The following is a 26,835-nucleotide window of genomic DNA, read 5'->3' on the forward strand; positions in this document are numbered from 1 at the left end:
GTCTTGATTATTTTTAGGGCCTCCTAAACAGTCTCTGTGCTGGAAGGGTATGAGTAAATGGAAGTCAGAGCATCCCACACTCCTGCTCAAAATCTCCTGTTGATCAGGCTTCCACTCTCTCTCCTCTTCCTGTGGTGGTAGGCAGATTCCTATAGCTTCTGCCATGCTGATTTTCCCTGCACTTGAACTCAGCAGACACCTATTGCACTCAGTGACTTTGTACTTGCTGTTCCCTCTGCCTGGAACAGCCTCTCCCAGGTATCTGCACAGTTCCTTTCCTCTCCTCCCTAATTCACCATCTCAGGCAGGACTTTCAGGACCACCTTTTAAAAAACAGACGTCCTTTTTTCTTCTCCACTTCTTACTCCCAAACTGTTCTCTCCTTTGCTTTTATCTATGTTGTTTAGCAAATGCTAAGATAGCTATTGACTACTTGTACATTTAAATTTCTCTCACTAAATGTGTACTCATAAAAGGCAGTTTTATAAGTATGTGCTGAATTAACTGGTAAACCCTCCAATAATTGAATCAACAAATACTAGTTTGTAGTGTGAGATCACAGTTGTCTTTAACACACACTGTGTAGGATCTTTTTTTTTTAAGTTTTTTTTTAGTTGAATTTTATTTTTTTATTTTTTGACAGGCAGAGTGGACAGTGAGAGAGAGAGAGAGACAGAGAGAAAGGTCTTCCTTTACCATTGGTTCACCCTCCAATGGCCGCCACGGCTGGCGCGCTGCGGCTGGCGCACCGCACTGATCCGATGGCAGGAGCCAGGTACTTATCCTGGTCTCCCATGGGGTGCAGGGCCCAAGCACTTGGGCCATCCTCCACTGCACTCCCTGGCCACAGCAGAGAGCTGGCCTGGAAGAGGGGCAACCGGGACAGAATCCGGCGCCCCAACCGGGACTAGAACCCAGTGTGCTGGCGCCGCAAGGCGGAGGATTAGCCTAGTGAGCCGCGGCACCAGCTACTGTGTAGGGTCTTAAGAATCACATTTATAGAGATAGGAGCTGATGTACAAAGAAGTTGACCAGGATCCATGGGACCTGACAATGGTTTCTGGTCTATGCACTCTTCTCAGCTCTCTAGTTTGCCCTTCCCTTATGCTTAACCTGATTTTAAATGTTTTATTATTTTTTAAATTTAATTATTTGACAGATAAAGTTAGACAGTGAAAGAGATAGAGACAGAGAGAAAGGTCTTCCTTCCATTGGTTCACCCCCCAAATGGCCGCTACCCCTGGTGCGCTGCACCGATCCAAAGCCAGGAGCCAGGTGCTTCCTCCTGGTCTCCCATGTGGGTGCATGGCCCAAGGACCTGGGCCATCCTCCACTGCACTCCCTGACCACAGCAGAGAGCTGAACTGGAAGAAGAGCAGCTGGGACTAGAACCTGGTGCCCATATGGGATGCCGGTGCCAGGTTCTAGTCCTGGTTACCAAGTGAGCCACAGCGTCCAAATCTGTTTTATTATATACTTTTTATTAATGGATACATTTTTGGAAAAAATTGTCATAAAGTGGGCATTTTGTAGAAACATCTCCTCATGAAAAACAAAAATAAGATTAAAAATAGCCCTTTTAAAAATTCTATTGATCGTTATTTTCATTTGTGTTTTGCAACTTTGATAGCATCCATGGGCATTGTCTGAGATGAGGCAGCACTGCTTTTGTCAGACTCAAAAGAGAGTTTATCGGTTTCCTTTGTGCCAAGAAGAAAAGCAAAGAATGCAAATGAAAATTAATTACATGATCTCTTTTCTAAATTATGGGTTTATGACTCACCATTCAAAAGATTACATCAAGATCAGTGGTGCCATCCAACAGGTCCAAAGTAGACTTCTTTCTAAGTGATGTAGACAAAAATGAAAGCTTTTCTGATGCAGGTGAGGGTAAAGACTACCTGGATTTAAATTTAGATCTCTCAGATTCTAACAGTATGGTCTTGAGTCATGTTCACCATGATTATACCTACCCCATGAGATTATTATGAGGATTAAATGAGTTAAGGCCTTTAAAACAGTTACTTAATACATTTCCCAAACTTTTGTTGTCAATATCATCCCTTTAAAATATATGTATTTACCAGTCACCCTTATACATTTCCATTCAGACTTAGTGTTCAGTCGTTAAGGGCATGAATTTCTAAGTTGCTACATTTTATCTCATTCTTTTTTCTCTTTTAGTTTCCTTGCCTTAAGCCATATTGAATTTCTAATGTTTTTCTTTGAATTGATTATATGTTCCATCATCGTAAATATTATGCAATTATAAGCAGTGTTTGTTTCCAAAGGTGGGGCAGTTGAAGATACTGTTGAAGTCTGTGCTTGACCAATGGAGCCATCACAAAAAGGCCTTTGATGAGATAAACAGTTACCTCATGGAGGCCAGATATTCTTTGTCCCGATTCCGCCTGCTGACTGGCTCCTTAGAAGCAGTGCAGGTGCAGGTAGACAATCTTCAGGTAAGGAATGGATCTAGTTCTGTCTTGACATCTGTTTTCATTTGAGAACCCTGGAAAATTAGCAATTGGGAGCATCACACCAGAATATTGCTGTATATTGTTTATATTTCATTGTTTTTTAAATCTTAAAGTTAATTTCACGTGCGTCATTGCTAAAGTTGCCCATGAGTACCAAATTTTTGATTAGCTTGGATGTACATAAATAATCTTTAAAATTCTGTTTTATAAATACCTAAATAAATGTATTTTATAAAATAATTTATACCCAAATCAACCTCCTTGATTCATTGTCACTGCTTTTTGTGTCTTCCTGTTCTCTTTTTCTCTTGCTTCTACAAATGTATTCTAAGGGATTTTAAAGAAAGCAAAGAGAAAAATAGTAAAAGTGGTAAATGTTTATACCATTAAGTTGTTTACTCTTCACTCTGTCCAATATCCAAGGCCTGTCTGATGTGTCCACGCCATCCTATTTGCAAGCACTTTCTGCTTGTTTTCCCATGTGTCTATTATCATTGCATCTTTCTAGAATGAAATTGTGGCTGTTTTAAGCAGGAAACTCTCTCCTATGTCAGGTCACTGCCCTCAAATTTGCTGCAGCCCTCACTCCCTGCATGCCTGGCACTAGGCCACACTTACCTGATGCTGCTCTTTCTCCTTGGCTAAATAATGCAGACATTGGGATGGATGAGCAGGCCTCTGGGGGCTGGGAGGCCAGCAAAGCTCAGCATGTACCCTTGTTACATCCATCCCACATCCTTGGCTTGGCGATTATAGTGGATATGTGGCTGACCTCATTTGTAGACTTTCTTCTGGGACTGACATTTTCTGAACAATTTGGTAAGGAGGAGGGAATGAACTACCTAAAAATGATTTCTTTTAAACAAGAGTTGTTGCAGACACTAAGGACTATTGAAACTTATTTTGAGAATAGTCCATTTAAATACACATTTTGCGTTTGAGAAGATAAGTATTTTTTTAATTTCATGTACTTTTTGGGTTTATGACCTACAAATGCTGCATAAGATATGAAAGGATTAAGGGTCTTTTCCTTGACTGTTTGGAGTTGAGGGCCATCAGACACAGGTGTTAAGCAACACAAACTTACTGTGCCCTACTTCACCTATAGAGATTTTGTAAAAACTGAGCTTATCAGTTCTGTATTTCTAGGATAACATCTTTCTTACAGTTCTCAAAACTTCCCTGGTCCTTGGAAGAAGATTCCACTGAGTCTGTATAGTAAAGATTCTTTGCTTAAAGCAATTTTGAAATATACAATGCTTTGTTGTTCATTGCAGTGACAGTCCTGTGCAGTGGATCAGTGGACTTATTCCTGCTGTCTAGTTCAAACCAGATACCCTGTAAACTACACCTCCCCCTCCTGTTGTACTTTCTGTTTCTATGAGTTTGACATTTTCAGACAAAAATTGATAAAATACATGAGATGACAATATGTTAATTAGTTTGATTTAATCATCCCAAATGTAGACATGTAAAAATATCACATTGTACCCTATAATTTTTTTAAAAGATTTATTTATTTGAAAGGCAGAGTTACACACACACAGAGAGAGAAAGCAAAATCTTCGATCTGGTGGTTCACTTCCCAAATGGCAACAATAGCTGGGGCTGAGCCAGGACAAAGTCAGGAGCCAGGAGCTTTGTCTGGATCTCCCACATGAATGCAGATGCCAAGTACTTGAGTCATTTTCCACTGCTGTTCCAGGCTCATTAGCAGGGAGCAAGATCAGAAGTGGAGCAACTGAAACACAGCCCAGTGCCAATTGGGATGCTGGTGTCACAGGCAGTGGCTTAACCTATGTGTCTTATAAATTTATACAATAATTTTCAGTTAAAAATAAAAATCTTTAAACAAATTCTTTGCCAGGAAGAACACCCAGAAATAGAATTTATAGCTGATAAAAGTTATGAGTTCTTAGGATCTTAATTATCAGGAGTTTGCAGTGGAACCACTCTGGGTATGTAGAAATCAGAGACCTGGGGACCTGGATTTTGGTTTTGAATGTCAAAGAGCAGCACACGTGACAGATTCATGCCACTGCCGTCGCCCTCTACTAGGTGGTAGAAAAGGATCCTTCTTTATGTGATGTTTTCCAACACAATCCCAGGTGGCATTATAGAAGGCTCAGTAGCTAGGAATCTCTTCTCATAGCTGTAAGAACAAAATCATAAATAAGGATGTAATGATCTAAGGAAAGCTTATTAATCAATGGAGCAAAGTTCTGCATGTATGTAAACGTATAAATTATTTTAATATTGCTTATTGTAATTTAAATCATATCATGTCATCTATGGGACCTTTTCTTTGGGCAGAGTCTCCATGATGATCTAGAAAAACAAGAAAGGAGCTTACAGAAATTCGGTTCTGTTACCAACCAGCTATTAAAAGAATGTCACCCACCTGTGACAGAAACTCTTACCAACACACTAAAAGAAGTCAATATGAGGTATGAAGTATACATATTCATATCCCGACTTTATTATGAGTAACACTGTTAAAAGTTTCTGACTTTTGACCTTGAGCTGTATAGATGCTATTCTGTGGATATCTTGATCTCCACAAAATGGATTCAATGATGTAGTAAAGATGTTTAGAAATAATGAGAACTGCTATGTATCCATAGATTGCCATTATCTACCTCTGAAATATGAGCGAAATTTTGTTACGTTAAATAGGGATGAATCATGCCTGTATTATTTTCATATTTGCATGAAGCAAGAGTATGCAAAATGAGATAGTAAATAAGGTGTTTGAGCGGCTGTCATCTGCCCACGAGTGCTGGCTGTTATTTCCAGATGGAATAACTTGCTGGAAGAGATTGCTGAGCAGCTGCACTCTAGCAAGGCCCTGCTTCAGCTCTGGCAGAGGTACAGGGACTATTCCAGACAGTGCACCTCTACCGTCCAGCAGCAGGAAGAGCGAACCAACGAGCTGTTGAAGGCAGCCACCGACAAGGACATCGCTGATGATGAAGTTGCTACATGGATCCAAGATTGCAATGTAAGTTCAGGAACTATGGTGTTTCCCTGGAAGTCCCTAGATTTCCCAAATTCAGCAGAGCTAATGCGGATGTGTCTGACTTTTTGCTATGTCTCAGTAAGTGAGACAGTTATCCCAGATTAATCATCTCACATGTCAAAGAGCCTGCTAGATTTTCAGAACACAGTTACATGGATATGACATTTAAGGGGGTCCCTCCCATTGTTTCATTTTAAATGTCGGATTACTGTCCAGTTTTCATAAAACAATATAATCCATGTGAAGATTTAGGCTATCTGTTTTTGCAGAGATAGCCAATATAGGAAGTGAACATAAGGGGAATGATACGTCTTTTAAAAACTACTGTTAAAGATACTGTCCTGATAGATCTGATATCTGCTATGTGAGCAGCTACATAATGGTTTTACCTAAGAAGTTAATGGTAGAATGAAATCCTTCTCCCGTGATTCACTGGCATACGGCTTAATAGCTTTTTAAAAAATCTTTTTCACTGTAATTGCCAATAACCTACTTAAGGTTGTCAGGGACAGCTCTTGTTTCCTCCAGTACATGTTTCTTGATATTTATCCTGATTTGTCTTTATTTCAGTTAACTTACACAGAGATCTGCTTCTTAACTCTCCCAAATAAATTTGTTAGGATTAGGCAAGTATAAAAAATAAATGTGAAAGTTTAACCTATTTGAATAACTCTGACATAATCACTTTAAAGCGTAAAGATTAATTTGATACAATATTTTCTTTGTCTTCATAGTTTATCTTTACAAGTTCTGTCATTTTCTTTATTTGAATTTAATGAGATTTAGATTTTTAAATTTTATTTATTTGAGAAAGAAAGAAATAGCGAAAGCTTCCATCGTTTGTTTGCTCTGCAAATGCCTAAAATGGCTGAGGCTCAGCCAGGCCAAAGCGAGAAGCCAGAAAATCAATTTAGGTTTCCCACGTGGGTGGCAGGACCTGATTACTTGAGCCATTGCCTGCTGCCTCGCAGGGTGTGTACTAGCAGGAAGCTGGACTCAGAAGCACAGCCAGTTTGTGAGCTCAGGCACTTCCATGTGGAACATAGGCAACCAAGCAGTGTCTGAACCACTGTGCCCCATGCCCACCCCAGATCTGTCACTTTCAGTCCTCCTAAAATGAGGATTTGTCAGTCGTCCACGTCAAGATCAAGGGAGCCCTTTGTCATTCTCTTGCACTAGTGGCTATGTAGGTATAGCTGTCTGTGCACTCTCCACCATGTCCAGTGGGGTGGAAGAAACAGAAGTTGTCACTCATGGATTAAAAACCAGGGACAGAGGAGCATTCCTACAGGCTTGTGGTTTTGAGGCTAGAAGAGGATTCTACACAGAGTAGAGGCAAGTGGTATCATGGAAAAGAACAGAGGTATGGTCCACTAGCACTCCTGTTCACCAGAATCAGCAATGGGCTCTACACCCCACTGTGAGGGGGGTTATGGTAACTACAGTAATGTACAACACATGTAGAAACTGCTGTGGACCAACTCATCTCTTGTACAAACAATGAGGAGAAGGTGAAATAGAGCATTGCATTTTGACTTTGTTATTGGTTACATAGTGAGACAAGAAGTAACTGCCAAAATGTTTCCAGCAGTTGGCTTCATGTGTGGATCATGCTTTTTTCCTTGTTTATGTGTTTCCTGCATTTACTCAGTTTCCTGTGATGAACCTATGTACCTTTTATCAGAATAGTAATTACACATGCACAAAAACCACACACAGTGCACTTCCAAAAGTTTGTGGAAAATAGATTCAATGGAGAAATTTATGTTGGTGCAAAAATTTTGAAATTTGTGCATAATTTCATAATATGCAATTCCTATGAACATTTGGAAAGCCCTTGTTTGAATACATTTCATAATATTTTTGCACTAAGGTAAATTAAACATTTAATTCCATTTTCCATAATCTGTTGAAGGAACTTTCTATATATAAAATATATATTATGTGTTTAAACTGCTAAATATACATAACATTTTAGAGATTGGATTCAAGGCTTAGTCACTTTTCTGCAGGTGTATGTTATTTAGTGTAATAGTTTGATAGATAAGAATGGAATATTTCCAGACGGTGGTCCTCTGCTGATTGTTCTTTATAACAAGGAATACACTTACCATGTTGTTTCATGAGGCCTTATTTTCATCTGCCTTAGGACCTCCTCAAAGGACTGGGAACAGTCAAGGATTCCCTTTTTGTTCTCCAAGAGCTGGGAGAGCAGCTTAAGCAACAAGTGGATGTTTCAGCAGCATCGGCTATTCAGTCTGATCAGCTCTCCCTGAGTCAACACTTGGGCGCCATGGAGCAGGCTCTTTGCAAACAACAGACGGTGTTACAGGTACAGAGCTCATTTGCAGTGTGTGGTATAACCCGAGTGTTCTGTAAAGTCCAGGCTGCACACAGAAAAAGGATTTCTCTTCACTGAGACAATGCCTCCTTCAACAGCAAAGGATAATCATAAAAAAGATAAATCAATATGGGAGTCCCAGTGGGAACAAGGGAAAGTGAGAGTTTTGTACTGTACTCTACAATGTAACTTTAAATTCTGTTCAGGATGTCTATGCTTGCCTTCATGGTTTGTTCTATTAATAAATGCTTATTAACAGTCATGTTTATGTAACAGGTTTCTGCAGGAATCAATATATTTTGGACATCTTTGAGAATTTAAAGAATAACTTTAATTGGTTATTGATTAGTGATAATTCTACTTCTTAGAAAATTACATAATAAATAAGAGAAATTATAGTGTGATAGCCTTGGATTTGTAAGAATGACATCAAATGGTGGAGTTAGAAACGTGCCAGGGGATTCCAATACAATCCCATCAAGGTGGCATGTACCAATGCCATCTCACTAGTCCAAGTGATCAATTTCAGTTCACAATTGATCACACTGATAGGTCTAAGAGTCAAAGGGATCACACAAACAAGACTAGTGTCTGCAAATACTAACTGACAGAATCAAAAAGGGAGAGAACGATCCAACATGGGAAGCAGGATACACAGCAGACTCATAGAATGGCAGATGTCCTAAATAGCACTCTGGCCTCATAATCAGCCCTTAAGGCTTTCAGATCTGGCTGAAGAGCCCATGAGAGTATTTTAGGCAAGGAAAGCCAAGACACTCTGGAAAACAAAAGACCTAAATGAAAGATCTCTGTGAGTGAGATCCCAGTGGGGAAAGAACGGGGCCATCAAAGAAGGAGGTACCTTTCTCTGAAGGGAGGAGAGAACTTCCACTTTGACTATGACCCTGTTGGAATAAGATTGAAGTTGGCGAACTCAAAAGGCTTCCATGGCCTTGGCAACTCATGACTAGAGCCTAGGGAGATTACTGACACCATAAACAAGAGTGTCAAATTGTTAAGTCAACAACAGGAGTCACTGTGTACTTACTTCTCATGTGGGATCTGTCCTTAGTGTGTTGTCCAATGTGAAGTAATGCTATAACTAGTACTGAAACAGTATTTTACACTTTGTGTTTCTGTGTGGGTGCAAACTGATGAAATCTTTACTTAATGTATACTAAATTGATCTTCTGTATATAAAGATAATTGAAAATGAATCTTGATGTGAATGGGAGAGGGAGCGGGAGATGGGAGGGGTGGGAGTGGGAGGGAAGTTATGGGGGGGGGGAGCCATTGTAATCCATAAACTGTACTTTGGAAATTTATATTTACTAAGTAAAAGTTAAAGTAAAAATCATAAATCTAATGATAATTGCAAATTACAAAAAAAAGAATGACATCTTGAGAATAGCAATTTGATTTGGGAAGATGAAAATTAATTTTAATAGCTTCTTTTCATGAGATTTTATTAAAATGTCAATATATTTCACTGAAACACCAATTTTCTTTGTACTTGAAAAAAACAGGCTGGAGTTCTTGACTACGAAACCTTTGCCCAGAGTTTAGAAGCTTTGGAGGCCTGGATAGTGGAAGCTGAAGACATACTCCAAGGGCAGGACCCCTCCCACTCCTCAGACCTCTCCAGCATCCAGGAAAGGATGGAAGAGCTTAAGGTAAGTATATTCCAGTCTGAGTCCCAGATCTGCTGTTCTCTGCCTTAGAATCCTCAGAGAAACTGGGAACTGACACGAGCATCCCCTTTCTTTTGAGCCCTCAGGGAAATTCTCCTCAGCTCCATCTTCTTGAGAGGAATGAACAGCATGTGGGCGATGAATGCAAGCTGATTGCCCAAGCCATGGGGAGTAGCTGGGGCACAGCCAGGGCCAGACCTAGAAAACCACCTCATTCTTCTTTCTGCCTGGGTCCCTCACCATGCGCCATCCTCCACCTTTTTGAGTTGCCAGCCTTCATTGCTGATGAACATCATCCACCCCTGCTTCAAGCTTCCCTGATCTCTCAACTGCTATAGCAGCTCCTATGACCTTGCATGTACCCCCTGCCCTGAAACCTCCTCCATTCCTGACAGCTAGCATGATCTTTCTCTTTCAAATAATGTTACCTAATAGCTTGATTTGATCATTCTACACTGTATACATGTATTTAACCATCACATTGATGTTGTCATTCAAAAACAGTATTTTTAAAATGGAAAAATTGATTTTACTCAATTAACTATTTTAAACATTCAATGATGTAGATAATGTACACTAGATATAATAATTTTAGCATCTTGTTCTGGTTAAAATCATCACTAGATTCTAATAGTTTTTGTTTGTTTAAGATTTTATTTATTCATTGAGAGGTACAGTTACAGAGACTGGGGGAGATAGAAAGGTCTTCCATCTGTTGGTTTACTTCCCAAATGGCCACAATGGCCAGAGCTGAACCGATCCGAAGCTAGGAGCCTGAAGCTTCTTCTGGCCCCCAGTGTGGGTTCAGGGGCCCAAGCACTTGTGCCATTTTCAACTGCTTTCCCAGGCCAGGCAGAGAGCTGGATCAAAGAGTAGCCAGGACTCGAACCAGCACCCATGTGAGTTTCTGGTGCCAGAGGCGGAGGCTCAGCCCACTATGCCACAGTGCTGGCCCCTTCATTAGTTCTTAGGATAAAGAGCAGTGTGGTCTGTTGAGTCTATGGTAGCCTAACTTCCACCAGACCTAAGGTTCTTCTCTTGTATTCCATCCACTCAGGAGGGAGCCACAGTGTGTTCCAGTGTCTGAACATATGATATTTCCCATTTCTTTGCTTGTCTTCACCAATTTCCTCCTCACCAAAAAGGGAAAATTGATAATTTTGCTCAAAATCACTCCCTTGGGAAGGCCTCCACTGATTATCCAGTTCCCCAGTGACACTTTCATAGCACACTATTGTTACTGCCAGCTTCATCATGTCATTTAGTTACTGCATTTGTGTGAGTGTGTGACTACTGGGATCTCTACCATTGTCATGGGATCTTATCCCTCCAAGTGCATGACCACGTCGTGTCAACTTTGTTCAGTGCTGATGTCCTTCCATGGAAATTCTGCCATCTGATAGTTGTGATTTGGGCCAATAATTGGGAAGAGTTATTCTTCTTCGGGTACCATGAGCTTTTGCATGGCCTGTAAAGAGGGAACACCCACATCGCTAAAGATGTCTTGAGGCTTTCTTCTTCCTGTAGCCAATTTTCTAGAGGGAGATAAGAATGCCCATGGCAAAAACCAGAACAAGCAGCTTTGTCCTGTGTTTGAAGAGAGGAAAGAGATATGAAAGTAAAGATTGCTATTTTGCTTGTGTCTCAGCACTTTGAGTCTAGGCTCAAGGACTTAACACTGAAGCTCTCCAGGCGATGTGTGGTCATTTCAAAACTCAAGTGAGATTTGTATTTCATCTAGTAAGAACCCAACGTTTGTTTACCCAGCTCCACCCTTTGCTAGCTGTGGCTTTGAGCAATTTACTTAGCTTCTTTCCCTCATTTGTAAAGGGAAAAGTACACTGGTACTTTCCTCATGAGATTGTTTTTGAAGAGAAAATGAGGTATTTACTTATAAAGCTGTTTAAATGATGTTTGTTTCATTGTAAGTGCTCCATAAATGTTAGCTATGGCTGTTATAACTGTTACCATGATTAGACAATAAAGGAGCAGATTAGCATGAATAAATTAAATGTAAAGAGTAAGTAATGAGCCTTTTTAGTCCTCAGCATAATACTCATCCTTTATCAGTTCTATCAAGATCACATGAATAAATGAATCAAATAGATAAGATGATATAGGTGAACTCCTAACCAACAGTGAAGGCTACAATGAATTGCTACAAATAGCAGCAGTAGCAATAGCAGTGGCAGCAGTGCCCCGGGAAGAGGAGGCTCTTCTCTATTTTTACTTCTGCACATTGCAGATAAATTACCTAGAAATGCACAGCAGAACAAAGGTCAGCGTTTTCCTGAAGCTAGAAATTAACTGTGCATGCTAAAGAAACCCCCACCTTTTCTGACTATAAAACCTTGCTTTCAGGGACAGATGTTAAAATTCAGCAGCATGGCTCCAGATTTAGACCGCCTAAATGAGCTTGGATATAGGTTACCACTGAATGATAAAGAAATCAAAAGGATGCAGAACCTGAACCGGCACTGGTCTCTCATCTCCTCTCAGACAACAGAAAGATTCAGGTAAACAGAAGATGTTTTGATCACTCACGTTGTCTTAGTCTGCTTATTGCTGCTTTGATAAAATATTACAGGCAGGTTAATTTTTAAAGAACAGAAATTTATTGTCTCACAGTTCTGGAGACTGGAAAGTATAGCATCAAAATGCCAATATCAAGCAGATATTTGATGCAGTGGTTAAGAGACCACTTGGGATGTGTACCTCTTGTATTGGAGTGCCTGGGTTCAAGTCCCAGCTACTCTGCTCCCAGTTCTGTCCTTCTGCTAAAGTATACCCTAAGAGGCAGCAGGTGAATGCTCAAGTAGTTGTATCCTGCTGCCCACGTGGGAGACCCAGGTTGAGTTCCTGGCTCATGACTTCAGCCTGGACCTCCCTCAGCTATTGCAGGCTTTTGTGGAGTGAGCCGGCAGATAGGAGACCTCTGTCTCTCTATCTTTCAAATAAAATGAAAAAAGAAAAGTTAAGATGCTAGTAGGCTTGGTGTCTAGGAAAGGTAGCTCTCTGCTTCCAAGAGGGTGCCTTCCTGGCTGCACCCTCCAGAGGGAGGAATGCTGTGTCCTCACATGGTGGAAGGCATAAGGGCAGGAGCACCAAGTGCTTTCTGAGGCTTCCCTTTGAAGGGCCATGACTCCATTCGTGGATGAGGACAACTCACAGCCTCATGACCTTTTAAAGGCCCTACCTCAAAATACGATCTTCAACCTTGAAGTACCTGAACTTAGGAGGAGACCCTAGCACCTGTATTATCGGGAGCAAATATGTTCATGATTTCTGTGTATTTATACCTTCTAGGTCTGTCTAACAATACTGACAAAATTTGAACTAAAAAGGGAAGCTCAAAATGTGAAGTGGTTTTCCATGTTCAATGTACTAAACAGGGTTTTAATAAGAAAACTCTTTATGTATTAAAATTATTTGAAAGAGAAAAAGGGAGGAAGAGCAGAGAGAGAGAGAGAGAGAGAGAGAGAATGAATCTCCCCCACCCATTGTTTCACTCCCCAAATGCCCACAGCATCTAGGAATAGACCAGGCTGAAGCCATGAGCCAGGGACTCATCCAGGTCTTTTATGTGGGTGACAAGGACCCGACTACTTGAGCCATTACCTGCTGCCACCCAGGATGTACAATAGATGGAAGCTGGAATTGAAATGGAACCAGGACTTGAACCCAGGAACTCTGATGTGAGATGTAGGCATCCCAAGTGACATCCTAACCGATATGCCAAATGTATGCCCTCTGTAATACTCTTATAAGTAAAAATGATTTTAAGGGAAGTATATTATTTTAATCCTTTAGATGATAATAAGTCAAAAGTTTACTTCCTTTCAATTTTCTGCCTTTCTTCCTTCCTTCCGTACTACTTCTTTATCTTTTATTTTACTGCCTAACATGAAAGTGTTGTGGCAGTATGATTTAGAATTGGAGACAAAGAATATTTAATGTAGTTTTATATGATAGAGATACAAGAATAAGCAGTAAAATAATTGCCATTCTTTGTCCTTTGCTCTGTCAGTAAGTTGCAGTCATTTTTGCTACAACATCAAACTTTCTTGGAAAAATGTGAAACATGGATGGAATTCCTGGTTCAGACGGAACAGAAGTTAGCAGTAGAGATTTCAGGCAATTATCAACATCTTTTGGAGCAGCAGAGAGCCCATGAGGTAAATTATGCCAGTAGATTTTGGGTAAGAAAAAAGTTTTAGGACTTTGGATGATGTTGCAAAATGCCACATGGGAAATTTAAAATGCTTTACCTTGTCAGCTCAAATGCATGCTTTGTTTTGGTTTCTTCAGTTTGAAACTTTGGCATCTTAATTACAAAACTGTAGCCAAGTTTTCTGCTCCATGGTTGGTAATGCTCATGTATTAAGCTTCAGTTCCTCGCAATGTGTACTACCAGAATTATGGCTAAAGGTTACTTAGTGGGAATAAGGGACTTGGCGGTTGTGAGGAAAAGTAGGAAGCAAAGTTGAAATATGGTTTTCAAATTGGATTATGTGCTGCATTAATATTTCCAATGTTAATTGCTTTGATCAAGACTTTGAAAAATGAAAATTATGTATTCTTTAAAAACAAACATCAATTTCATACCAGAAAATCATGTTATTAAATATCTCCACGTGTACCTCTTAGTAAAATTGCATTATAATTATTTTTCAAGGAACAAGCAGAATTACATACAAAAAGTAAATTAAGTAGCCAACTGTTGGTTCATTTTTTGCTTTTTACTGGTATGACTAAATTGTTCTATGTGATTATGAAATACATGAACATAGAGAGATGGGACTTACCCACGGGCAAAATTTAGAAGCTTAAAAGAGAATGGAACCAATTTTAAAACATATTAAAGTTTAAAAGCATAGAATTTAAAGATGTACAGGTATTTTTAAGTCAAGTTTTTCTGAGTTTGATTAAATAAAACAGATGATTAAGTAAAAGATGGTGGACCAAAACTATAATGAGAAACCATTTCATACCCACCAGAATGACTCCAACAAAAAACAAGTGCTGGTGAGAAAACACACACACACACACATTCACACACACACATACACTAGAAAGTACATCTGTCATTACTTGTCACTACTGGGGATGTAAAATAATATAGAGGGTTTGGAAAAAGTTTGGTGGTTCCTTAACCTGTGAAATGGTTACCACATAGACTGCTAATTCCATACTAGTTTTGTACCCCATATAAATAAAAACAGTGTCCACATAAATACTGGTTCAGCATACATTGTTCATAGTGGCATTATTCATGATAGGCAAAAGTGGAAACTACCCAAATGTCCTTCAGTTAATGAATGGATGAGTCAAATGTAGCATGACCACATAATAGAGTACTATTTAGCAATAAAAAGGAATGGGGTATTGATGCACACTGCAACTTGCTAAATCTTAAAACTTTTATACTAAGTGAGAGAAGCTGGCCACAGAAGATCACATGTTTGTGATTCCAGCTGTTTGAAATATCCAAAAGAGTCAATCCATAGCGACATAGAATATCAGTGGCTGCCTAGGCTTGGGGGTACTGGGAGGAATTGGGGAATCATTGCTAATGAAAGTTTTCTAAATTGTTTGTGGTTGTTTTCATACAAGTCTTCACTTATCGTAAAAGCCATTGAATTGGGCATTTTGAACTGGGTGAATTACATCCCAATGAAGCTATTTTAAAATAGTGGGAATAATTTGGAAGACTTTATATTGAGTTTTTAAACACTAAATTGATTTCATTAATCTAATTACCTTGAAAACACTGACTTCAGAAAGATCAGGGTTTTTTTTTTTTTTTTTTTTTTTTTTTTTTTTTTTTTTTTTTTTTAACTTTCTTCAGTTTATACAAAGCTCTTAACCTATACTCTGTGCCTGAATTTGGGCTACAGTATACACACAGAATAAACCAGGCCACAAATTGTGCATTAACTATGTTATTAGATGCTTTTGAAAGAAAGAAGGGAACAGTAATTATACTTCTAATCATTTGGTTTTAATAAACCAAAAACTAAACAGTACCTTCAATCATATCTTAATTGATGATTTAAAACTAAATTATTCCTACCCAATAATATTTCTCTCACATACGCACACACTTCTTGATTCAGCTTGAGATATTTTTTGTAGCCTCACTAAAACCAGAATTTTTGGAAAGTTATCAGAGAGCTTGTCACTAAAATTAGGAGCTCTAAAATACATACTTCTTTTTTTAAATTATAGTTGTTTCAAGCCGAGATGTTCAGTCGTCAGCAAATTTTGCACTCAATCATTATTGATGGGCAACGTCTTCTAGAACAAGGTCAAGTTGATGACAGGTAGGATCTTTGACAAATTATTATGAAGAAGGGTCCTAGTAAATTAGTCATTTTCTTTTTAATGAGCAGATTAGAGGGCATATATCCAATCTTCCAAAGGCAATTGTGCCCTAGTGGAGCCTCTGTAATTGGAAGAAAGGCTTGTCTGAATCTCTGAAATGAGTGAGTATTGAATCTTTTTTGAGAACTGCTATTATATGATATGAAGGACATAAAGTAATTGGAAATCACCTAGCCAACCTTAGCTGATCATCTACAGGGGACTGGAATTGATGAATAGATCAGAATGAATTGTATCAATGGTTTGTAAACAGATGCTTCTAATATTCTCATACAATTACAGAAATTTCACTCCTAAAAGGAGCACACACATCCCTAGTCCATCTCCCTTGTAGATGAAAACTGGAGACTGTCAATCTGAGCTGATTTGATCAAGGTCTGGTAGCTAAGTAGCAGCAGCATCAGGTCTAAAGCACCCGTGTCTAGTTTTTAGTCAGTGCTGGGTGAGTCCATGCTATGTTAATTCCCCCATGTTTAAAATGGTTTTCTACCTCAAATCAGTTTGCATTCAGCATGAAGTCCTTCTTGCTCTTCTTGGATGTAGCGATTTATCGCTTTACTAAAAATGCGGAGATAAGAATATAGCTTGTCTTCAGCTTTATGAAATGTGAATTAATCATTTCATACTATGTTGACAGTATTTATCTCACCTACTGTCCATGGTGATATTTGGGATGTTAGCCTCATTTGTCCTATTACATTTGTACATCTTTTCCATATTTAGGACTGGTAGTTGTGAGTATAATTAACTTAGTCTGTTTTTAATTGGAAAATAAATCACTTTTATGAGGACCTTGTTTTTAATGATTTGGAAGCAATTTCAGTTTTAAGTGGAAATTTCTTTGGAAAGTACATGAAAGATTTTCATGGTTAAGGTTGGAGCAACAAAATGTGGTATCATATTTATTCTGTTCTAAGGAAGCCAAACTGAAATATGAGCTTTACTGAGAATTTAAGGCCTTCAAAATAAAACAAATTCAAGTGCAATTAACTTTTATCTTTTGCATTATCATCCCTTAGCCAACTCTATAACAATATTGTAAACATTCTAGTCATTAAGTAAAATAAAATTTAAAATTCCTATGCAAGCCAAAATCTATTAAATTTTAAATGCTAACATTTCGGAGACAACGCCAAAGAGATGAAAGTGGGAGGTTTGGACCTGAGAGAGGATAAACTATTTCAAAAGTTGCAGATGAAAAAGAATCAGATTAGTGCCTGTTGACAACAGGAAGGTTCTCGATGACAAATGTATTGTGCTCTAAAAGTTAACATGAGTTAACTTTGTTGTTCAGAGCTTCAAGTTTAGCCATGGAACAAGGTCATGTTTTAAATAATTTCTCATGCTAGCAGGTAGCTCGGGAAGTGCAGTTGTACAAGAATGAGGACAAGGGCTCCAAAGAGTTCTTGACTGGTATGGAAAGTAGCATGTAGGGGCTTGCTTGTTACAGAAATGTCTAACAGATCATATCTATTAGAATTTGCTTTCCAAAACAGAAGTCATTAAAATTTAAGTAGTCATGATCTGTTTTTAAAAGGAGAGCATGATAAAATTTTTGCCAGAACTTTTTCAGTGCATTTTTTCCCTTAATACCAGCTTTGTTGGCATAAGCCATGTGTTCCTCTTTTGTTTAAATTGAATCATTAGGTAAGTTTTTGGAACTAAGCACGTTTGTCTACAAAGTCCAAATTTATTGTGGCCTTGGATAATATGAGGTATCAATAATATGAGGTTGCTTCAAAAAGTTTGTGGAAAATGGAATTAAAAGATAAGTTTATTGGGGTGAGTATTTGCAGCAATTAAGATACCGCTGGGATGCTGCATCCCATAGCAAAGTGAGTCCTAGCTACTCTGCTTCTGACCCAGTGTCATGTTAATGTGCAGCCTGTGTGGTGGCAGGTGATGCCTCAAGAACTGGAAGCTCCTGCCATCAATGTGGGAAACCTGGATGGAGTTCCTGGCTCCTGGCTTCAGCCTGACCCAGGCCCAGCTGTTGCGGGCACTTGAGGAATGAACCAGTGAATAGAAGATCTCTCCTTTTCTTTTGTTTCTCTCTCTGTCTTTCTGCTTTTGAAATAAAATGAAAACAAACATTTTTAAGATACCAATTTTTTTCACCAAAATAAACTTAAATCCCTGCACTGTTTTGTTTTTTTTTCGTAACACCCATTTCCAAGAACTTTTTGAAGGTCCTTCCCATAGTATTCCAGAATGATAAGTCTGATTCAGTTTAATATCACCCTCATAAAAGGACAGAATAGTGTATCTAAGGAACAAAAGCGAAACTAATAGAGAAAGCACAAGTAATGCTATACTTTTAAAAAAGATTTATTTATTTAAAAGTCAGAGTTACAGAGAGGCAGACGCAGAGAGAGAGAGAGAGGTCTTCTATCCACTGGTTCATTCCCTAGATGGCTGCCACGGCAGGAGCTGGGCCAATCTGAAGCCAGGAGCTTTCTCCAGGTTTTCCACATGGGTACAGGGGTCCAAAAACTTGGGCCATCTTCTTCTGCTTTCCCATGCCATAGCAGAGAGCTGGATCAGAAGTGGAGCAGCCAGGACTCAAACTGGTGCCCATATGAGCTGATGTTATCTAGCCTTGAATTGAGAAAGTTAAATTTTGATATCTCTAAACATGTGAACAATCGATATGCAGGCTGTAATGGCTAGACAGCTTTCATTTTTCTAACAACAAAGTGAAATGTAGAGGGGATGCTTTAGATTCATATGTGAAATAATTTAAGACTGGGGTTGCTTATTTTAAAGGAGTACTCAGTTTATGCAGTGCAGATTTTTAAAATCTTAAGATATATAATGTGCTTTAAGTGGCTTGTGATTCCAGCTAAAATGACAGTTTTGTTGCTCCAAAGTGGCTTGTGATTTTAGGTGAAGACAGGGTTATAAATCAGATCTCTCCACATGGTTTCCTGCTATGGGGCACACATAACTGGGTCATGGGCTACACACATTGCTGTGAGTGTGTGCAGGGTTTGGAGCACTTCCCATTACTTTTCTCTTTCATGCACTCAGGAGAAGTGACAATGACCTTGTTATGTATTTGCTACCCACCTGTGCTGAAATATGAAAACACTCACTGTTACAAATGCTGGTGGTTTAATTGTAAATTACTTGCAATAGATTCAATAACAGATCATGGCATGGTGTTTGAAACTATGCCCTCATAGCTTATGATCTTTGAGAAGGTACACATTGGCTGACTGTGTGACTGCATCGAAGATAATGGTGCTTTTCCCCGTGCAATTATTTCCTCTCCAGGGATGAGTTCAACTTGAAGTTGACTCTGCTCAGTAATCAGTGGCAGGGAGTAATTCGCAGGGCCCAACAGAGGAGGGGGATCATCGACAGCCAGGTTCGCCAGTGGCAGCGCTATCGAGAGATGGCAGAAAAGCTTCGTAAATGGTTGGTTGAAGTGTCCTATCTACCCGTGAGTGGTCTCGGAAGCATCCCTATACCACTGCAGCAAGCAAGAACCCTATTTGATGAAGTGCAGGTAAGGTGGGAAGCATATTGTTCTCAAGCCTCTTCTCTGTTTTCACTGCACAATTTACCTTAGCCTCAGTTCTTCACAAGGACTCTGAGTGACATTGGAATTAAGAGAAACGTTGTTCACAAATGTCAACAGAAAGATAAAAAATGATTGTATTGCAAAGCCAGAGTGAACGTGGAAGTTAAAATAAACCTCTGCTCCTCTTCAAGGGTCCCTCCCTTCACTGCCCAAAGCCTGTGGCAGCTCATTGACCACCCCTCCCCCCAGCCCCACCACAGTGTGGATGCAAAGGCAATGACAAGGAAAGCTCTGTGCTGTTGTATTTATGTTACTCATAAGCGATTCCAACATGGAACTTAAGTACTCCCGGGTTCAGTGCTACTTGAGCTTTTGTCCCTCCCCAGTTGGTCCCTTAGTTTCCCTGGTCTGGAGATGGATTCCTCCAGCACCCTAATCTGCCCTTCCCAGCATAGTCCATGGGCTAACATCCCTTAAAGGTTGCTCTTCTGTGATCTCTTTCCCCCCCAAATTTATCTGGGAGGCCTCATCCATAGAGAGCATGCTTTATATACCAAAATGGAGGGCATTTTATGAAGACAAAGAGAAAGTAAAAAGCTGTGGTTCCTTTTAGTTCAAGGAAAAAGTATTTCTGCGACAACAAGGCAGCTATATCTTGACTGTAGAGGCTGGCAAGCAGCTTCTGCTCTCGGCTGATAGTGGGGCTGAGGCCGCCTTGCAAGCTGAACTCACTGAGATCCAAGAGAAATGGAAAGCAGCCAGTGTGCGTCTGGAGGAACAGAAGAAAAAACTGGCCTTCTTGTTGAAAGTAAGTTCCATCCAAAAAGCCCTTTTAATAGTTGCCCTACTTCCTTTCATTGCTTTTTTCGGAGTCAAATAATGCAAAGATCATTGTCTAGCAGCCTACAGTATTTTGATCTATTTGTGCTCTGTTTAAGAATTTGTCCTGTCTTACATGGACTGGAAGGGTTTCCCAATTTTCAGCATATTGTCTTTTAGTAAAGTCCCCCACCAAAGTAATTTAAAGTCTACTAAGACATTCCAAGTTATGAGTTCTGATTAATGGCCACTGCTAAGCCTTAGCCATGTGATGACTTTATAAACCCAGACAGAAATTCAAAGAGTGGATTCCACTCCCTAATCTAAAACTCTAAAGTGGTTTTCAAGATTGATATCTCTTATTTTATAGTAGGGAAAAACCAACCCAAAAAGATACTCTCAGTTTATCTTAGCTTATCCATGCAAGTGGCTATGCAATAAAATCTCCAGGAAGTATCTCAAGCCCTTAGTTGGAAACCGATTGCATGCTGAGCACACAGTGAGTCTGGGGGAAATGAGCCTCATCCACGTGTCCTACAATGTGTTTTTCTCCTGCACTCTCTAATTCCATGTATAATACATAATTAAACCAGCAGTTAAAAAGAGCATGAGCTCTAAATTCTGATAAATGCAAGTTAAAACCATTGCAAACCTAGTGATTTGGTTAGGCCACATTACCTAAGCCCCAGTTTCCTCATCTGTAAAGCAGAAATAATCCTACTTCCTTCACCTGGCCATTGTGAGGAGTTAGTGAAAAAATGAGGCTACATCATATGGTGCTGTATCTGGCATGTATTGATTACTAAATAAATGGCAGTAACTATATCATTGTTGATGTGTATTATTGTAAAAGTGAGCACAGCCAAATGCTGAGGTTTTGTATATGTTAATAATCAACACTTTAATGAATATTGAATTTGGTTTATTATTTAAATGAAAGGTAGTACTACTAAATGAAGTTAATGGAATGCATTTGCTTTTTAAAACTTTAAAGTTTATCTTCATTTTAAAGGCAGAGATACAAAGAGAGACAGGCACTGATAGGCATACAGACAGATAAACCTTCCATCTGCTGAGTCACTCTCCAAATGTTCAAAATAGCTGGGGCTTGGCCAGGCCAAAGCCAGGAACCTGGAACTCAATCTGGGTATCCCAGATGGGAGGCATGAGATCAATTATTTGAGCCATCACCTGTTGCCTCCCAAAGTGTATTTTAGCAGGGAGCAATGGAAAACAGTTCCAGGACTTGAACCTAGACACTCTGATATGGGATACAGGCATTCCAAACACTTTTTTTTTTTTTTTTTTTTTTTTTTTTAAGATTGATTGATTTGAAAGTCAGAGTTACACAGAGAAGAGGAGAGGCAGAGAGAGAGAGAGGCCTTCCATCTGCTGGTTCACTCCTCAGTTGGCTGCCAAGGCTGGAGCTGTGCTGATCTGAAGCCAGGAGCCAGGAGCTTCTTCCACGTTTCCCATGCGGATGCAGAGGCCCAAAGACTTGGGCCATCTTCCACTGCTTTCCCAGGTCATAGCAGAGACCTGGATTAAAAGTGGCCAGGTCTTGAACCAGCGCCCATATGGGAAGCCGGTGCTTCAGACCAGGGCGTTAATCCACTGTGCCACAGTGCTGGCCCCCAAGCACTGTCTTAACCACTGTTCCAAATTTCCACTGCAGGATTTTTGCTTTATTTAATGCTTAAAGCATAAACACCCATTGAGTTCTACTAAATTTTACTTAATAAAATATTACCCTCTGTGAAGGAAATAATCAAAAATGCCACTGAATAATTGCAAAGAAGTATTATTTGCACAGAGGATAGTTCATCAATAATATAATGTGCCTGATTGTTTTTGCTTTAAAGAAAGAATTTAAATAGTGTAAATCATTTCTTTAGAGAACATGTACATAATATGTTTCTCTTTATTTGTGATTTTTGGAATTATTTCCAAGACTTAATTAGGCGTGATGTCTGAGTCACTGTATTTGCTTGTCTTGTCAATCTATTGTTTGGTGCATAAAGCATCCACTTGATAGGAGTTTTCAGACCATGATATTAGGTTATGTCATTATAACTCATGCAATGAAAAATACTTGGTTATGGCTTTAGAATCTAACTCACCCTTGGGAAGGAAAACCCCTATTCTACTCCTAAAGTTTACTTTGACTCATACACTACACCCTATTTGCCTAAGAAGGAATTCATGAATCTCAATTGCAGTGTTTATACAGCCTCATTTTCATGTATCTTTTCACCATGGCTATTGCACTGGAGTATTTTTAGCCCTTAATTTCATGCCCTAAGGATGAAAAAGGCAGTCATTGTAATTTCATGGCCTGCATGTTCATCTGATTCATGATGGCCTCTTAGGAAGAATAAGAAGCTGACCTATCTATTTCAGTTCAATGAACATACTTTAACTACATATTGATGGATTTCTGATGTATGATTATTATTTAATTGTTCAGTTTAATCAGAAAGAATACCTTTTTGCTTATGTTCACCATGCCTAGCCTTAATTGTGTAGCCAAGAAACTCAAAAACATTTTAATTTAGCCAAGAAGCACAGAAACATTTTAAAATAAAGGAGAGTTGGAACAGATTTGCCCATGAAAGCACAGATTTTTATTTGGGGGGGGGGGTTAGTTATTGGGAAGTGGAAATTATTCCTGGAGGAATTTTAAAGAGCATTGAAAATCTTGGTCCAAATTCCCAGTTCAGTTAGTGTGGGGAGCAACCCGGACTGGACTGAGTTACTGGAATTAAGACTTATTCTATGCATCTGCTCTCCCACAATATGGCGTTGGAAGAGGAGAAAACAGCTTCTACGCAGCTGCCTCTTGCCAACTTGAGTGCTGACCTCCAGGAGCTGATCCTGCTCCTGATTGGAGGAGAGCAGCGTACTCGGTGTGTGGGTAGCAGAGTTGGGATTGGTGGAAGAGGACTATAAAGGAGGAGAGAGACAACATGCACCAGGAACATCTAAGGGGAACATCTGAAGGAACACCTGTGCAGCCCCCGAGAGAGCCAGCCGGCGGTGTGCCGCTCCCCCGCGGAAGTGGGGAATGTGGCAGGGGGAACCGCCCTTCCACGGAGGTGGAAGGGACGGTAGCCAACCCGGGAAGAACCAGCAGCAAATCCGGGGAGGGCCGAGCAGACGAAAGAACGCAGGGTTCAGTGTTGCTCCTCCACGAAGACAGGGAGCGACATAATGGTGCCGTGACTCGGATATGAAGCCTAGGCAGGGTTTAGTGTCGTTCCTCCACGAAGAGGGGGAGCGACAAGTTAGATAGTTTGAGTAGGAAGCACGTTAGTCCACACCTGTACAGAAGACAACTGTGGTAATCTGTGGGCTGGTGTGCTACAAATACAGTGCCGGCAGAGAAGGCAGAAAGACTACACAAGGAAAAGCTACTGATGACGAAGGAGGGATTCTGAAGGGAAAATGTAACATGGTTTTGCACCATGTTCATTAGTCAGTGATTCTAGCTGTCATACCATGTGTCTTTCTTTGGAGCTTAATAACTTTTGATTTGGGGAGTGGCCACTGAGGATGACCTGAAACATGGAAGCCACGAATGAACAGTACATTACAATGGGGTAGCATTCCACGAACTAAGGAAGATTTGTTTAGTTAAATGTAATTTGCATTTCCACTGGGATACTAGATAGAAATTAATTTGGTCACAGGTGGTTATAAAGACTCAATCTCCGTTACAGTTCCTCTAATTGTTCTTTATTCTTTAAATTACAAAATAAGTACATGTGTCTTAAAATTGAGGTAATAATTGAGGTTTGTAGAGTAAAAAGTGAAATATCACTTACACTATCATCCAAAGTCTGTCTTCCCTGGAGGAGACCATTATTACCATTTTCCTATGTAACCCTGCAAAACACAACCATCTGGTCTGTGTTTTCTTTTGTTAGTACCTGGAGATCTACCACACTCTCTGTGTGCTCTCTACCACTTACCCTGATGTATTTTTGTCCAGAGCACTTATCACTACTAGACATGCTGGATATATATTTCTTAAGTTGTGCATTATCGCTCTTCTTCCACTTCTTGATTTGTATGGGCTTTTATGTGATATGCTTTTAACTCTTTGCTGCATGTATCAACACAGACAAGATAAAACTGATCAAACTGTTTCCACTCTGGTAACAAATTAAATCTGTGGCTTATGTTATTCATATGCAGGGGCTTTGAATGTCTGTGGGTTAATGGAGTTAAAGGGATAATGTAAATTCTCCATGAACTTTTTGAAGCCCCATTGTATAATGAATTGCAGTTAGTGTTGTATTATTTTTATATTTCATCTCACTTCATAACTTTTCACCCTAAAAGGAATTTTATGTCCTTTTTCTATCCCTTATGGTACATTTGAGGGAGCATAGAGATTGCAAACCATTGTAGGTACAGCTAGGAAAAGAGGCAAGGTACTTGGTTGTACTCCCAGGTACTGCACAGGTAACGTTTTCAGTACACAAACTCTCTGGCCATAGTGTTTGGTGCCTTGACACTCATTGCCTGCTTTAGTCTTCCAAAAATTGTATAGAATTCACGTTATTTCCATTTTCTTTTTTAAAAAATATTTATTTATCTGAAAGGCAGAGTTACATAGAGGCAGTGTGAGAGAGAATGAGAATGAGAGTGAATATGAATATGAACATCTTACATTCACTGGTTCACTCCCCAAATGGCCAAAATGGCTGGAGCTGGGCCGATCTGATGCCAGGAGCTTCTTCCAGGTCTCCCACATGGGTGCAGGGGCCCAAGGATTTGGACCACCTTCGGCTGCTTTCCCAGGCACAGCAGCAGGAAGCTGGATCAGAAGTGGAGCAGCCGGGACTTGCACAGGTGCCTATGGTTTGCCGGCGCTGCAGGTGGCTGCTTTACCTTCTATGTCACAATGCCCTAGTTACATTTTCATGGGAAAACTGACACATAGAGCATGGTCTTCTTAAAGCCTCACAGTTAATAAATAATGGAGTCAATTTTGAACTTAGCTTTTCTGATGACCGAGTACTCTGCCTGCTATGGCAATGGGCATGGATGTACTTTAATGATGTTCATTAGTGCAACTTTAATACTTTCCCTGGGAATTAAAGTGTTTCTGGGGCAGGCATTTGCCCACCCAGTTAAGCATTCTTTTATGCAGTACATGGATTCAAGTCCTAGCTCCGCTCCCAATTCCAACTTCTCACTAATGTACCCCATGTAGGATGACAGCAGATGATGGCCCAAGTAGTTGGGTATCTGCCATCCACTTGAGACACCTGGTTTGAATTCCTGGCTCATGGCTCCAACCTAGGTCCAACCCTATCATTGTGTGTTTTTGGGGAATGAACCAGCAGAAGGCAGTTCTGTCTGTCTGCCTGCCTCTCTCTCAAATATTTCCATTCTTTTCTGATTTCCTCCTCAAAAATATCCACATAATTTCTTTTTCCTCCTGTTATAGGACTGGGAAAAGTGTGAGAAAGGGATAGCTGATTCTCTGGAGAAACTGCGCACTTTCAAAAAGACGCTTTCCCAGCCTCTGCCGGATCACCACGAGGAGCTCCATGCGGAGCAAATGCGTTGCAAGGTGAGTTCCTGGCCGTCGTTGCCCAGTGACCCAACAGTGTTGCTGCTGAGCTAATGCCTTTGAAAGCATAATCCCATCCAATTCCTACAACTGTCTGCCGGCAGATCCTGGCTATCAATTGGACAGACAGCTCTCTGGTAAAACTGGCTTGGCTGACTTATTGCAGTTGATGAAAGTTCAGACTTGTTTACGGAACACCCCAAGGAAACAAATGAAAATTTAAAACACTACATAAAAGATGTTTAAAAGCTGTGTCAAGAGCAATAAAAGCAATTTTTCTAAAGCATCCACACAGGGCAGTCATTCCAGCAGAAGAGCCCAGTTTGTGGATGGAAGACCAAGAATCAGCATCCCGGAAGAGCTGCAGACAGTGATCCTAGGAGAAACATGCCTTGCCTCCCAGACCCAAGCAGGTCTCAGTAATGCATGGAGACATACAATCCTTAAATTAATCATGGCTCTAATCAGCACCGTATATCTAACTCAAGCAAATCAGTGGCTGATATAGACTTGTCTCTGCATTCTGAGATCATGGAGACTAGCACTGCTTACTGGCTGTAGGATTCATTCCAGGCATACCTGGGTATTCAAGTGGGCACCTGATCATCAGTTCCCTGCTGAGCAATGTGGTAATAGTATCACAAGGGCCCTTAATGCCTTCTTTCAAATTATACATGTTCTCCCGTTATTATCTTTTAATTACCATAATGAAATACTTGACAGCATGAAGAAAAGAGATTTATTTGGCACACAATTTGGGGGATTCAAGGGATTGGCACCTGTATTAGTTCAATTCTAGTGGGAGCCCTATTGGCTGCTGCATATCATAGAGAATGGAATATCAGGAGGGTATAAAGGAGCAAGTGATCACATCTCAATCTAGGAAGCTAGGGAGAGAGCTAGGGTGGTGCTGGCTACATGCTTTTATGACAACTCTGTCCAAAAAACCGCTAAGGAGTCACACAGAGCTGCCTTAATCCCTTTTGAGAGC

General features: G+C 40.0%; 1 protein-coding gene across 29 annotated transcripts in view; it reads left to right on the top strand.

Annotated features, from left to right (window-relative positions):
* SYNE1 (spectrin repeat containing nuclear envelope protein 1) overlaps positions 1-26,835 on the top strand; it is a 551,595-nt gene that overhangs the window by 447,303 nt on the left and 77,457 nt on the right. For all 29 annotated transcript variants that reach the window (XM_051855247.2, XM_070073379.1, XM_070073388.1 and 26 more), the window contains 11 exons: positions 2,292-2,462; positions 4,794-4,927; positions 5,277-5,481; positions 7,649-7,831; positions 9,367-9,513; positions 11,893-12,047; positions 13,559-13,706; positions 15,760-15,854; positions 19,192-19,426; positions 20,055-20,249; positions 25,719-25,844. In XM_051855247.2, the coding sequence (XP_051711207.2) occupies positions 2,292-2,462; positions 4,794-4,927; positions 5,277-5,481; positions 7,649-7,831; positions 9,367-9,513; positions 11,893-12,047; positions 13,559-13,706; positions 15,760-15,854; positions 19,192-19,426; positions 20,055-20,249; positions 25,719-25,844 (1,794 nt within the window). The remainder of the gene's footprint in view (positions 1-2,291; positions 2,463-4,793; positions 4,928-5,276; positions 5,482-7,648; positions 7,832-9,366; positions 9,514-11,892; positions 12,048-13,558; positions 13,707-15,759; positions 15,855-19,191; positions 19,427-20,054; positions 20,250-25,718; positions 25,845-26,835) is intronic.

This window comes from Oryctolagus cuniculus, chromosome 5 (genome assembly GCF_964237555.1).
Source record: "Oryctolagus cuniculus chromosome 5, mOryCun1.1, whole genome shotgun sequence".
NCBI classification, from domain to species: domain Eukaryota; kingdom Metazoa; phylum Chordata; class Mammalia; order Lagomorpha; family Leporidae; genus Oryctolagus; species Oryctolagus cuniculus.